The following is a 14,814-nucleotide window of genomic DNA, read 5'->3' on the forward strand; positions in this document are numbered from 1 at the left end:
TTTTTCAACACGCATGGGTTTAATGTGTGAACATGGTTTGAATTGTTTGAAATCTCGGTGACTGTGTAAGGCCAGATAAAAAACACTCGAAGTATGCATGTCAATATGGGTCAGGCTCAGGTTCGGCTTTTTATGAATTTTTAATTGATCCGACCCGGTCATCCTATATAAATCCATGTCTGTGGGGCCTCATTTAACATTCCTGCATGTGAGTCAGTCTTGACTTAAAGACTATGGGCCCAGTCAAAAATACTGTTTGACTCTGACTTGGCTTATATATCTTAAAAGTTAAATCTGATGTATTGACTTGGATCCGGATCATCTTGATTTCAATGTCAGAAACCCGAATCCGAGACTTGAAACCGTGGGTGATTTGTCACCATCAGAAAGATACCAACTCACTATGAAGTACTCTTGCATTAAAAATTTTGAGACATTCAATTGTTACACCAACTTTTACTAACAACACACAAATCCTGACTCAGCCACACTTATTTACTCTTCCTCCATCTAGATATTGTGTTTGATTGAATGTAAGAAAAGGATATTTATTTTCCCTTTAGAGAATAGCTTATGAGTTTCATATCCTCGAACGATGTTTAATCTCTTGAGAGGGGGCAGAGATAGGATTTCTTTATTCGTCACTAATATTTATCACAGTAACTCATTAATCCATAAATTTTGAAAATTCTTGTGAGGGCAAGTGCCCCCACGGTAAATTTGTTCATCCTCTCGATGATAGTTTATGAAGCTCTTATCAACTATAACCTTTATAGGGTTATAGTCCAAATGTCCAAATATTTCAAAATACAACTATAATTTTGATGCTTATAATAGAATCTAATAATAAAAGAGTCGTGATGAATGCACATGGTCTTGATAAGTGGCAAGGGCATAGAATCATAGATCGTTTTCATCGGAATACACAGGAAAAAGATGTGCGATTCTATGCCCTTGCTACATCAGCCGCATACCCAACTGCGTACCAAACTTTAAAAAAAAAAAATTCAAAAGATAATAATATATGTAGCCTTCGAAATTTTCATTTTTACATACTAAAGATGCATCACATATCCCTAGGAAAATTCCACCAAAAAAACAAGAAATTCCAATCACTAAAATACGAAATCCAACCGTGCCCTAGTGTAAATAAAACATATATGCTAAAGATGCATCACATATCCCTAGGAAAATTCCAACAGTTAGACATTTTATAAAAACAATTTTGGGTCACACATATCAAATACGTGGCTAAAATATAGGCTAAGCGTTGGTCCACCCATTCTACAGCGAAATAAAACAATTTTTTTTTTTTTTTTAATTTTCCATTTTTCTTGGGCCTCTCCGTCGCTCGTGGTCTTTTTAGGATTTGATTTTGTTTGTTAGCAGTTGTGTTCTCTGAAAAATGGCAAGTTTCTGATTTGGGCTTTTGTCTTGGGCTCCTCGTACGCTAGTGTAAGACGAATAATAAAAAATATTTTAACCAAATCAAGGCTTCCACGTTTCAAGTTTCATGATTTGAGATCATGATGAGGGCACCCCCCTCTTTTTGTTCATTGGCTGCCTCTTGTCTTTGTACCTTCCCAGGGTTATGGTTTCTCCAAATTTCTTCTTGTGTTGCTTTCAATCATTTTTTATTCTTTTTATAAAAGATTTTTCTTACTTTTACTTTATTTTATTTTATTTTATAGAATATTATTTGGAGTTATTTTCAAGAATTTCTCTATCTTCAAGTGTAAAAATTAATCCTTCTTGTTGTAAATCTTTTCTATATGATATAAAAGAATAATTTCAAATCAATACAGATGGCTCGCCAAGACCTCGCTCATCTAGGGGAAGACTATTAGAGATGAGTATTCGGGTGTTGTTACCTCTTCAATTATTTTCCTTGAGTTTGGGAGGGTAAGGGACCCATTTATATCCTAAAAAAATATTGATAAATGCATGTGCACAAGACCACATATCCTTTTCCTTGTGTATCACGAAGAAAAAGATATGTGGGTCTGTGCACAAACCTAGTCAACCACATTAGTTTTAACCGTAGTGACTCAATGTACAAACATACTTATATGCATGTATGGACAAATGACACTTCAATATTATAAAGTTCATGATTTAGATTTTTGAAAGAAAATAAAAAATAAAAAATCATTTTTAATCTGATTCAAGGTTTTGAAAATGAACAACCACTACTCTCTCAAATTTAAAATGTATTGGTCAACAATTAAATAAATATCTTTTTTTTTTTTTTTCATTTTTGTTAAAGTTCTTGGGATTTTTTCAAGGATGTGTGATCGATATAGAAAGATAGTCCTTTGGTCCATGTACATTGTATATTGAAAGTTCGAATTTTCAAAGTTTGTGGTATAAAAAAAGTAAAGATGGAGAAATTTTTTGATTTTAATCCACTAGTTCATTGATGGTGATGCAGCTCAGGCTTACTACAATTTCATAATCTAAAATAAAAAGTATGCATTAAATGACACGTGGCGCAACGGTGTACTTTAGGAGGCGCACTCCTGACTCCCACCACTAACATGTAGACTTTTAAGTTATTGGCTTCTAAAATTTTTAATGATCAAGTGGTGCTTGTTTTTGTGAACACCTTAGTGGGTGGAAACATAATTTGCTCCTCCACTCGAAGAGCAAAGTTGGATACAAAATCCCCTCAAAATGCAATGAAGCACACTTTTTTTTTTGGTCCACTTTGGTCAAACTGCTTATTATAGTTAGTTAACAAAATAGTTAGATTGCTCAAGAGCATGATTTTAAAACTCGTTTTGATGTCTCATCTTTTTCGTAAACGAAATCGAGTCATCTCTGATGAGTTTTTTGATACATTTGAGATGTTTTGTTTAACAATAAGAAAAATGAACATGAATTTTAAATCTCGTTTCATAGATTGACTTGTTCGTCCGTCTCATTACAGGGCGATACCGAGACGATTTGGACGATACGTCTCGGTCTCGTACTAGTTTTGAAACCATTCTCAAGAGTCCCTAATTCCTAACCTATAATGGAAGAAAAGAAAAAGAAAAAATTAAATCCAATGGATATAAATTATTAATCAGGTTGGATTTAGGCATGTAAATCATGGGTTAGTGGGGATAGAGAGCCATGTGGCATTTTGGTGGGGCTGATATATCAAGCTTTGCTCTTCCAATGACGTAGAAAACTTTTATCTTTTGTCCCATAATGTAAATAGTAGTTTATGATGATAAAAAGCACTTGATGGATGTAAGACCCAACATCTTCATTTGACCTTAGGAATCTTATCCTTAATGGCCCACAATACTTTGACTTTGGGAGTTTTTAGAAGCAAAGTTAATTTCTAATATAAGATCACCAATCTTAAACAGGGTTTTTTAAGTATAGATCAATGGGCAGCTATTATGGCCCATTTAAGAGTGGGTCCACCAATTGAATCATTTTGATTGATGAGTTGGTGGGCGGTAGTCCAAGAGAAACCAACTCATTAATCATTATCATTTGATCAAGATTCCATATTGATAAGATTTGGAAATGATAAAATTTGAAAGTTTTGTTTAAGGGCTATCTTGATTTGATTAGAGGCATTCTCTTATCTTCTTAATAAAACAAAATCGATGTCAAAAGTAGGATTGTCAATCGATTAGATTTTTTATCTAATGAAAGTCAATCCAAAATCAATTTTAGATCAAGTTTTCTTGATTTAGTCTAAAATAAAATATACCAAAGAAAAATATTAAAGTGACTGTGCAAGACACTGCGTTAGACACTAAACTGACGTGGAGGTGTGCACAGAATCATATATGCTTTCCTTGAGATACAAGTGAAAAGTATTTACGGTTATATGGACACCTCCACGTCAACTCAATGTCTTACCCAGTCACTCTGGGACATCTCAATATTGAAATGCTAGTGGTTGAAACCCAAATTTAGAGGTAGAAGCAAAGGATAATTCTAAGATCTGATTTGATCAGATTGTACAATCGTATCGGAGGACATGAATATTAGTCAAAGACTAATTTTTTTGAGGTAAAATACTAGTGAACAAGATGGAAAGCCAAAGTCGAAAATAAATAATGATTCTGATTCTTGACCAGAGAAAATAATACAACCATATCTAACAACATGAAAATAAGTCAAGGACTAATTTTATGGTAGTAAAGATATCATTTACACAAAAAAATCAAATTATTTCTAAGGAGGACTATGAATTAAAGTCATATATAGAAGTTTTGGAAATAATTACTTTTTATTATTATTATTAAGTTTGATCTCCATGTCGAGAATACATTCACCAAAAGTCAGCTATATTGACTTATCTCTTTGTGTACATCATGAATGCGTTCCATTATAGTTTGTTGAAGGTTAGTGTGTTATAATGTACAATGTGCGTGCATCACAAACATATGTAATAAGAAGGAATAAAATAGACTTTGTTTCAAACACATTTCAATCATTTGTGTAAATAAGGTGCATTTGGTTTCCCACTTGGAAGTTGGATGTCAATCCCCTCTAAAAATAAATAAATAGAGATTGTGTTAAGTTGCTAAAGTTCATGATTGTTGATACCATGGACTCGATTCAAAAACCGTACATATGGAATTTACACGGTCAAGTTGAGAAATGAATGGACATTTTTTTTATTAAAAAAAAAAAAGAAGTATTTCATGAATTGAAATTGTGTTTATGGAGACAATCTTTTTTTTTAAACATCGATAGGGTTAAGACAAACCTAGACCAGCTACAATCTCAGGATAGGAACACCTCTGATTTCTTTTTCTTTTTTTTTATAAGTCTTATCACACTTTTTCCAACTCTTTTTTATTGTCGATACTTCAACCATCCAACACTACTCAGTTAAAATAAAGCCTACTCTTGATGATCATGATGAGATTATCATAGATTCCTAATAACATAGTTTATGTCGTGAGATAGGTTTGTTGGCCCATGATATAAGGCTTGTGAAACTATACTCTTATCAAGACTCAAATGTCACTTGTTCACACTTGCTTTCAATTAACATATTGGCTAATCACGATTCACAAGACATCATGAACATATTGATTATGACTTATATGAAATTATTTGTTTAAATAACATAATTAATGGAGCAACGCTTTGTATATACTTTTAATAGATGATGTTTGGTACGATGATGCCGATGTGCACTATCAAATAATATTATTTTGATATTCCTAATAATAATAATAATATTATTATTTATATTGAGGTAACTAGGTTTGCTTTCAAGCAAATATAAGCAAAACCCTTTTTTCTGAATTTTTTTTTATTTAATGTTTCTTAAACTTTTTCCTCTTAAAAGTATTGAAAAATTATCCATATTTGCCCTTTTTTTTGTTGTTGTTTGTCTTTCTAAATTTCAAAGTACACAATTACAAAAATACATAAAAATATATTTATTTAATCAAGAAAAAGTCAATATAGGCTTCAAGCTTTAAACGGAGAATTCCACGAAACTTTTGGCTCGTTACCCACCCAACTGGCTTTTGGTGTTTTTATAATTTCCAATCATATTTTACCGATAAAGCCTGCTTTGAATGGACCCAATCTAATTTATAACTTATATATATATATATATATATATATATATATATATATATATATATATATATATATATATATATATATATATTTTTTAAATAATAATTTATGTTAATAAACAAGACCGGCGTTTTCCTTTGAACGCGACGGAAAGAAATCTAAAGCTTTGAAAACGACTTGTATTAAAAAATCGTTTTCTTCTATGCCTGTAGTTTGGAAGCGTTTGTTTAGATTTATTTGATTGTTGTCTATAAAATCAGATTCTAGGATTCATAACTATGGTTTAGATTATGTGGATCCAAAACATCTGTAATGGGCCTCGAGATTCGTAACATATCTTCTTGATATTGTCTTTATCTAACTTATCCAAAAGTCACGGGTGTACTTGAAAACGATTTCTAAATCAAACTTTTTTTTAGAGAGTTGCTACTGCCACACCAGTTGTTACTAACACCACACCAACCATGTGCAATTCTTTACCGTTTACATAAGAATTGATGTGGCATTAGTAAAAATTAGTGTGGCAATAGGAACACTTTTGTGTGTGTGTGTGTGTGTGTGTGTGTGTGTTGGTTTTTTCCCCTTGCGATAGGTATGATTACCTCTCTCATTGATTTTACATTGCACTAGTGGTAGGTCTAACCATAATTTTTAATCTCATTCGAGAATGAGATTAAGATGACTTGCACGGGCCGTCTTGATGTTGTTCAAGGACAAATGATATATTCAAAGTGAATTATCTCACAAAGTCTTGTTTGACTATTGAGATGCCTTGGGTGATGGTCTGAAATTCTCGATCAAGTTAGTAAAACACGATCGGGTTAATCAAGTTTTTTTTTATTAAAATAATCTCTATTTTTCTTGTTTTTTTTTTTCTTTCAAAAGTGAATTTTCACACAAGAAATGTTGTTTCACTCCACCCCTAGCAAAATGATTTTTCCACATCATAATGTTTCTCTTACCACTATCCCACTATAAGTGCAATCAAATATGGTAAAATCTTAAGGATTTATTTATTATGGGTATCCCCACCCTTCGGGGAGGCTAATCCCACGATCACACCCTTAAAAAATCTTACGTGCAATAAGTTCAGTCAATGGTCAATTGACCTTGGAGGGGCGGCCTTGAGGAATTCATAGCTTTGTGGGATTTCGAACACTTGACCTACCTTCTTGAAAAGCTTTTAAAGGCTCGGCTTGCCACTAGGCCAACCACCTCCATTGGGTCTCTCTCAAGGAATTCATACTCCAAAACATTGCCAAGTATGATGGCACAAAAATTTGCATGGGACAAAACTTTACACTACCAAAGAATTTTTTATTGCGTACCAAACAGGTTCTTAGATAATTACATGCACTAATATTTACATATAGAGAGTTGCTATTGCCACACCAACTTTGTGCAATTCTTCCGTGATTTATACTTTCATATAGGAATTGGCATGGCATTAGTAAAAGTTGGTGTGGTAATAATAGCTCTTTAAATATAAATGTGACAGCAAAAGTGAAAGATTATCAGCTAGGAATGTGATGTTCCTTCTCAAATTTCTTTCTACAGCTAGGCTAAGGTCGACTTGAAACAAAAAAAGAAAAAGGAACATGGGTTGGTAACAAATTATTTAAATAATGTGGACCAACTTGAAAATTACCTCCACTTCTCAATGTTTGATGTCTTATTCAACAGGAATCCCACATTCCCACGTACCAGAACCATCATAAATGCTTCCCACGCAAGGATTTATGGTACGGAATCCACTGGATCACTGTTGGATCATGGACAGAACCCACTGGATCACTGTTGGATCATGAACTTCGAGCTATTTTGGATGGATAGTATGACGTGGAATTAGTGCGGATTCTATATAGTTGACTTGATGATTTACCAAGTTGACTAGTCAAGTTGATTTCATCAAAACTTGATCTGGGTTTGAAGTTGGTTTAACAAATCTTAAAACTATTCCAAATCAATTATAATGATTTAACGTAGTGTCATAATTTTTATTTTTGTTTTATTTTATTTTTTATATTAAGAGTGTCCGAACTTACATCCGACTAGAAGGATTGAATGAGCCAGGCCAGAGCCAAGGGTGCAACACCCACACATCTCAAGGAGTACTCTCGTGGGTGGTCTCTTAGAAATATTACTCATATTGGATATCGAACACACAATTTTTGAATTCTCGTTTATTGTAATTTCAACTTACAATCTTACAATCACATTAAATAATTTTAAAATTATAAAAATATTATTTTTATTATGTAATTTAAAAATAAAAATTTTAAATTACAAATAAACCCTTAGATACTTTTACTGTTATAGCGACCTTATTTGTAGGATCCAAGGTCATTGGATGCTTGGGTGTCCAACGACCATGATATAGTGGCAAGTTGTTAGAGAAATTAAAAACTATAAAGAAATCAGTTTCTAGAAAGAAAGGAAAAAAAAGACAAGGTGTAAGGGAAACCGGCTGGCCAGGTTTCAGATTATTCAGATACACCTGTCACAACTCATAAGTTCATGAATGGTAACCTTTCCAATATGTAAAGAAGCTAAATTCTCCCTCTTTTAAATTTTATTAAAACCCGAAAAAGGAAAATCTTAACACGTGAACGTCTCCATCGTTCTTCCAAGTCCCAGACTCAAATGAAAAAAAAAGGAAAGTTCAACATACTAGACCATAACTACCATCTATAACAACTGATTAGGCTAGAGAGTTTGGATTGGACTGGGTCATACCATAATCTATCCACTATTTGTTGGTCCTAATCTTCGTTTTTGCCAGATTTCATTAAATTTGTGATGGAAATTTCGGATCTCAAGATTTATATCCAAATCCAATTTGATAATAATCCATCGTAAACCTAAGAGAAATATTTTATAAATTTTCATATATATCTAATTGAGACGTGATTGTTTCAAAATAGATTTAATAAAGAGTCATACTGGAGTGACCTCTAGATTGTATCTCATATCGCACATCCTAAGGTAGGAAATGTGTAAGAACCGTACTTCAATGAAAAGCATTTATGATTCCTGCACATTTTCACGTCAAGGACATGTGACACGAGGTACAATCTTGAGGTCACTTCATCATTATTCTTTGATAAATTATCAAATTAGATCATATCTTTAATCTTCGATCCATGAAGTCAAACAAAAAATGTTTGATACACCCATCTGGATTTTGATGAATATTTGAGATTCTATTCCATTTACATACGATGACATAATTTGAGATTGATCGTTACCAATATATAAACATAAAATTACCAAAACAGACACTCATCTTCAACCTCTTGTCAAGAAATTAAATATATATATTATTCTCTTAAAAAAAATTATTTATATGAAAATCTTGGATTTCTTTTAATAAAGTCAAGTGTACAAATTTATACAATTTTTTCTCATTAATTCAGAAGATAAAACAATATAGAAAATTAAAAGTAATTGCAAAAAACCCATATGTAAAAAAAGTATGTTAGTCTCTAAAAGAAGACGCTGGTCAAGGGAGTATATAATCATTTTGAAAAACCACTCGTGATAGAGATTAGAAGGTGTAAAATCTAAATCGCACTTTTACTTGTAACAGCGACTAGGACGGAAAGTCAACCACTTGGTTAAACTCCGTTACTTTGATGTGGTTAAATTTAACTAAGCTTTAACCTCGGGTAAAGGAATTTTTGGATGTATTGAAAGAGACACTCACGCTGTTCTTATAACTCTTAAATAGAGACGTTACGTTATGAGCCGTTTTCCTTTTAATAGTTTTATTTAATTATTTATATATAATTATGTTTGCAAGTTTTTTATTTTTATTTTATGGGTATATAAATACGCGCATATTCGCTGGGTCTTCCTCTCCGAGTTTCAGATTTGATCGCAGATAAAATTCAATAAATTTTATTATATTTCGCTGAATCTTCAAAGATTAGATTTCTTTTCGGGAGGTTTTTGGGGATTCAAATCCACCTTTTATCCGAGAATTTTCGGGAGAGGTTTCAATCCTCTTAAATCTTGTTTTTGTTGAGGAATCATGTAGATCTCAAGAGACGTTTGAGCCCTTTAATCAGAGACATTTGGATTTCGGAGAGATTTTTTTAGCTTCGAGAAGGTTTTGTGGAGAACATCGAGTCTGGTGTTTGAATCTGTGGAAAAATGGTGGTGAAGATGATGAGATGGCGGCCATGGCCGCCTGTTTTGTTGAAGAAATTCGAGGTGAAGCTGGTTCTGCGTAGGCTTGAAGGGTTTCATTTTGTTTCGACAGAGGTCTCGCGATTAATGGTGGAGATCAGGTGGAAAGGCACGAAGAACGCTTTGAGCTCTTTAAGGCGGACAGTGAAGAGGAACTTTACGAAGGAGGAGGAAGTACGGAGCGATGGTGTTGTAGAATGGAACGAAGAGTTTCAGAGTCTTTGTAATCTTTCGGCTTACAAGGAGAACGTGTTTCTTCCTTGGGAAATCGCATTTACAGTCTTGAATGTGAGTCTGATTCGTTTTTTTTTTTCTTCTTCTTTTGAGTCTCAATCAAATTGTTTGATCTCTCACCGATTTTTAGGGTTTGTGATGGAAGTTGGGAGGAACGAATCTTTCTATTTTTTGACTGGGTAGAAAACTAGAAATGGGGCCTTTTTAAAAATAAATAAAAACAAATAAAATTGTGTGGGTTTCTGAGAGATATATTCTTAGGTTTTTTTTTAAGAGTTTCCTATCGGCCTTTTGATCTTTTATAAAAATTGATTTTTTTCCTCTGCAAATTTATCTCTTAAATGAAATGGAATTTTCTACAGGGTAAGATTTTTCTATATTTCAGTTATTTTTAGGATATTTTGAGAGAAAAATTTCGTGTCATGTGTTCTTTTTTTGTGTTGAAGTTCATCAATATTAGTCTCATACAAATGGAGAGGGGGATCTTGTTTTCTATTTATAGATTTTATATTGAAATTTCAGTGTGATTTGGGGATATTTATGTGTATTTCCTAGGTTCAGAGTTATCCTAGTGGTTGTTATTAAGGTTTATTCGATTGGTTATATATTAGAGGTATTTTTGGACATCTATGGTTAATATTTATTCTGATTTGTTGAAATTGGCTTTATAAAGAATTTTTTTGTTATTTTCTCATGCTGGAACTTGGGTATTTTACTCATCTTATTCTGGAATCATAGACACTTGCTGGTAAAATTAGGTTGAAATTTATGGTGAAATTTTTTTTTGAGATCTTCCTTAGATTTTTTTTAGGGGTTGTGTCTAGACGGTGAATGCAAATATGAACTTACTCTCAAATAGCAAAAGACTTTGCTTTGAATAGAGTTGGAATGGAAGAACATAATTTGTTTAGCTGAACCCAAATCTTTGCGATAAGGCTTTTTAGTTGTTGTTGTAGTTGGATTGTTGCGGCATATCTCCTTGAAGACTGAAAATTTTAGCTTCTTAGACTAATTGAGACTGGTTTATTCAATAAGACTTTAAATCTTATATAAGATTTGTTGTTATTGAGAATATTAGATATCACTTCCATATGGTAACTTTTTTATTACATTAGCTTGGTTTTTAGCCTTTTGAGGATATTTTTCCTTTGAAAGCATGGCTAAATATTATTTGGCATAGTGTAAGTAGTGTTATTGTAAGCGATAAAAAAAGTATTGTTATTGTAATCATATATGAGTTATCTATTTTTTAAGGAAAAGCTATTGTGGTTGTTAACATTCTAGAAATTTCACTTACTTATCAAAAAAAAAAATTCACTTGGTTTTTTTTTCTTTTTTTTTGTTGTTTTATTTCTTGCCATTTACCAAATTTAGTCTATTTTGCTTCATATTGATTAAACTTCCAAGTGGTTTGTTTTGTTGTCCGAAACTGAATGAGCACACCAAATCCGTAGTTTTTTTTTGTTGAGATTATGAAGCCTTAACTCGCAATATTTTCTGGAATTTTCCTTTATTGACCCATGCTAGAGATTAAGTTATCGTGATTCAGTTTTGTGCTCTTCGGGTTTTGTAATTTTTTGTTAAACTTTGAAAAATGAACCATCTTTATTGATTTTCAGCGACTTAGGTTCTTGCCTTCGCACGGTTAAGAAAGAGTGAGGCCTTGACATGGCGCTTGATTGACACCACCAATTGATATGTTGATGTGTGCCGCTACTTGTATTCATTGTACATGGGGGAAAAGTCAACCATCTTTTCTAGGAATCTTTAATGTATTGAAGCAATGGGGGAAAAAGTCAAACCATCTTTTCTAGGATTCTTTAACATATTTGGGCTGTGCTTCATATTTGAGATGCCAATCAAGAATTCTTTCTATATGCAACATTGTGCTTCAGTATTATACTTAGTTTCACGTGGGCCTCAATTTCGATATAGTGATCAATTAATCATATTTATCGTCAAGAGAACTCAAATTCATTCCATTGATTCAGGTCTTGAACCAAGGACCAAAGAATAAGGCTTCTGTTGTTGGGACATCATCATTGAACCTTGCGGAATTTGCTTCTGCGGCAGAGAAGGAGGAGCTGGAAATTAGCATCCCTCTCACTCCGGCAGGAGGCGGTGCCGAGCCTCATTCTTCTCTTTGTGTATGTCCCTCTAATTTGTTTTAATGTCTAATCCCACTTATAGCGTCCCTTAAAAAGTTTCTTACAAGTTCTATGCATTTCTAGTTTTCATTTTTTATCAGACTTTCTTGTTAGTTTTTTCTCTGTCTGAACTTATTACGTTTTATGACCTTTTTCCCCCCTTTTCGCAGTTATCTTTCAGCTTATTGGAATTGAGAACCAGCCAGGAATCCTCAGAGACAGTGCAGAGATCAATGGTGCCTGCCCCATTGTCACCACGTTCAGGAGAAGCACTCTCTTCTGAGAAAGACGAACTTTCTGCTCTTAAAGCAGGTTTGAGGAAAGTAAAAATACTTACAGAGTTTGTATCTACTCGAAGATCAAAGAAGGCATGCTGTGAGGAAGAGGACAGTGAGGGAAGGTGCTCTGCTAGGAGTGAAGATGCTGATTACACATACCCATTTGACACAGAGTCCCTTAGTGATTTTGTTGATGGGGATATGGACAACGACAAGGATGATTCTAGTGTTAGGAAGTCATTCAGTTATGGCCCTTTGGCCCATGCAAACTGTTCTGGTGGATTATATTACTCTGAGATGAGGATTAATGGGGAATATGACGACCTGATTTACTACAGCAACCGCAAATCGGATGTAGGTTGCATGCAGGTTGAGGATACAACGGCATCAGTTTCTGAGCAGTCTCACCAGCAGAGTTCAAAGCGGAGTATCTTATCTTGGAGAAAGAGGAAGCTGAGCTTCATCAGATCTCCTAAAGCCAAAGGAGAGCCACTATTAAAGAAAGCATACGGAGAAGAGGGTGGGGATGATATTGATTTCGATCGCCGGCAGCTTAACTCCTCTGACGAGTCTTCTGCACTTGGGGTAAGCATCTTAATGTGCATTTTAATAGAATCTTTCACTTCCCGCAAAGGGAAAGAAAGAAAAAAAGGTAAAAAAAGATCTCAAATTTAATCAATTAAAATGATCAAATTCTAAACATGAAAAAAATGGTAATCATTCTACAGTGGCATAAGGTGGATGAAGATTCATCTACAAATCGATCTTCAGTGTCCGAATTTGGGGACGATAATTTTGCCATAGGCAGATGGGAGAACAAAGAAGTGGTAAGCCGTGACGGACACATGAAGCTTCGCACCCAAGTCTTCTTTGCTGCCATCGATCAGCGCAGTGAGCGAGCCGCTGGTGAAAGTGCATGCACAGCCCTAGTCGCTGTCATTGCTGACTGGTTCCAGAACAGCGAAGATCACATGCCCATCAAGTCCCAGTTCGACAGGTTGATCCGGGACGGCTCGTTGGAGTGGAGAAACCTCTGTGAGAATGAGACCTACAGGGAACGGTTTCCTGACAAACACTTTGATCTTGACACCGTCCTTCAGGCCAAGATCCGTCCGCTCACCGTTGCTCCAGAAAAATCCTTCATTGGGTTTTTCCATCCAGATGGAATGGATGAGGGGGGTTTTGATTTCCTGCATGGCGCAATGTCCTTTGACAGCATCTGGGATGAGATCAGCCGTGCTGCATCAGCCAATAACGGTGACTCACATCTCTATATTGTCAGCTGGAACGATCACTTTTTCATACTTAAGGTTGAAGCAGAGGCTTACTACATCATTGACACGTTGGGTGAGAGGCTCTACGAAGGGTGCAACCAGGCTTACATCTTGAAATTTGATAGGGACACAACAATTCACAAACTGCCCAATGAAGCGCAACCATCGGAAACAAAACCTTCTGGAGATCAGCAGATTGTGGCATTAGTGGAAGCCGAGAACCGGCAAGTCCAGCAGAACAACAATCCAAAAGAAGCTTCGGTGAAAGGGCAAGCGTTGACAAAGCCTGAGGAATCTGGAGTTAGTGGGGGAGAAGGAGAAGGAGAAGAGGAGGTAGTAGTTTGCAAAGGAAAGGAGGCATGTAAGGAGTACATTAAGAGTTTCTTGGCTGCAATCCCTATCAGGGAATTGAAGGTTGATATCAAGAAGGGGTTGATGGATTCGACTCCTCTTCATCATCGACTTCAAATTGAATTCCATTATTCTGAGTTTTTACATTCAGCTCCTGAACCTCAAGCAGCAGCAGCTGCAGTAGTGACGGTAGCATCAGAGTGATGAAACTGTTAAGAGAGCTTTGAAAACTATAAGGAAGTGTGATTATTTCATAGAGATAACTTCATTTTACTTTTTTTTTTTTTTTTTTCCTATTGTGTGTTAGGTTTTGATGTGAAAAAAAAGAGAGGGGGGGTTGTGTGACTAATTTTTTTTCTTTCCATTTTAGTGTTCTTTTTTTTGGAGGGTAGTGGGGCTGTGTTGAAAATGACTAAATTGTTTGGGCTCACTCTGTAACTTCTGTTATGTATTGAACTCTTTCTCCTTTAATCTGGAAATGTTTCTCATCTCTCGAAGATTGTTATAGGATGTTAATATAATATCAGATCTCTGGAAAATGGATCATATCCTAGCCGTAGATGGGAGTTGGACCATATCAAAATGATAGGTCACCTTCCATGTGGGGAACATCAAATGATAGGTCTCGTGCACCTTTTTTTTTTTTTTTTTCTATGATTTGAAAAGATTTATTAACAATGTTTGGTTGTAGTTTTGCAAGAAAAGGCTAATATGCTTTTCTTCGGTCATGTGGTCCCAACTTTTTTTCTTTTATAGAAAGCGAATAGCACCACCCCAATTGACTTAACA

The 14,814-nt window shown here is 34.5% G+C and overlaps 1 protein-coding gene across 1 annotated transcript; it reads left to right on the top strand.

Moving 5' to 3' along the window:
• The first annotated feature begins 9,364 nt into the window (after window positions 1–9,364).
• Window positions 9,365–14,513, top strand: LOC147385420 (uncharacterized). The gene is made up of 4 exons (XM_086422370.1): window positions 9,365–10,029; window positions 11,967–12,122; window positions 12,293–12,985; window positions 13,129–14,513. Exons 1-4 carry the CDS (start codon window positions 9,706–9,708, stop codon window positions 14,227–14,229), a joined length of 2,274 nt encoding a protein of 757 aa, XP_086278496.1. The 5' UTR covers window positions 9,365–9,705; the 3' UTR covers window positions 14,230–14,513.
• The last annotated feature ends 301 nt before the right edge of the window (window positions 14,514–14,814 follow it).

This window comes from Akebia trifoliata, chromosome 14 (assembly GCF_017979445.1).
Source record: "Akebia trifoliata isolate Shusen 1 chromosome 14, ASM1797944v1, whole genome shotgun sequence".
Lineage (NCBI taxonomy): Eukaryota > Viridiplantae > Streptophyta > Magnoliopsida > Ranunculales > Lardizabalaceae > Akebia > Akebia trifoliata.

What these genes read in the sequence shown, in the direction of transcription:
- LOC147385420 (XM_086422370.1), top strand. Translation starts at nt 9,706, where the DNA reads ATGGTGGTGAAGATGATGAGATGGCGGCCATGGCCGCCTGTTTTGTTG. An exon ending in TCGCATTTACAGTCTTGAAT is followed by an intron (nt 10,030 to 11,966) that starts GTGAGTCTGATT and finishes CCATTGATTCAG; the next exon opens with GTCTTGAACCAAGGACCAAA. An exon ending in ACGAGTCTTCTGCACTTGGG is followed by an intron (nt 12,986 to 13,128) that starts GTAAGCATCTTA and finishes ATCATTCTACAG; the next exon opens with TGGCATAAGGTGGATGAAGA.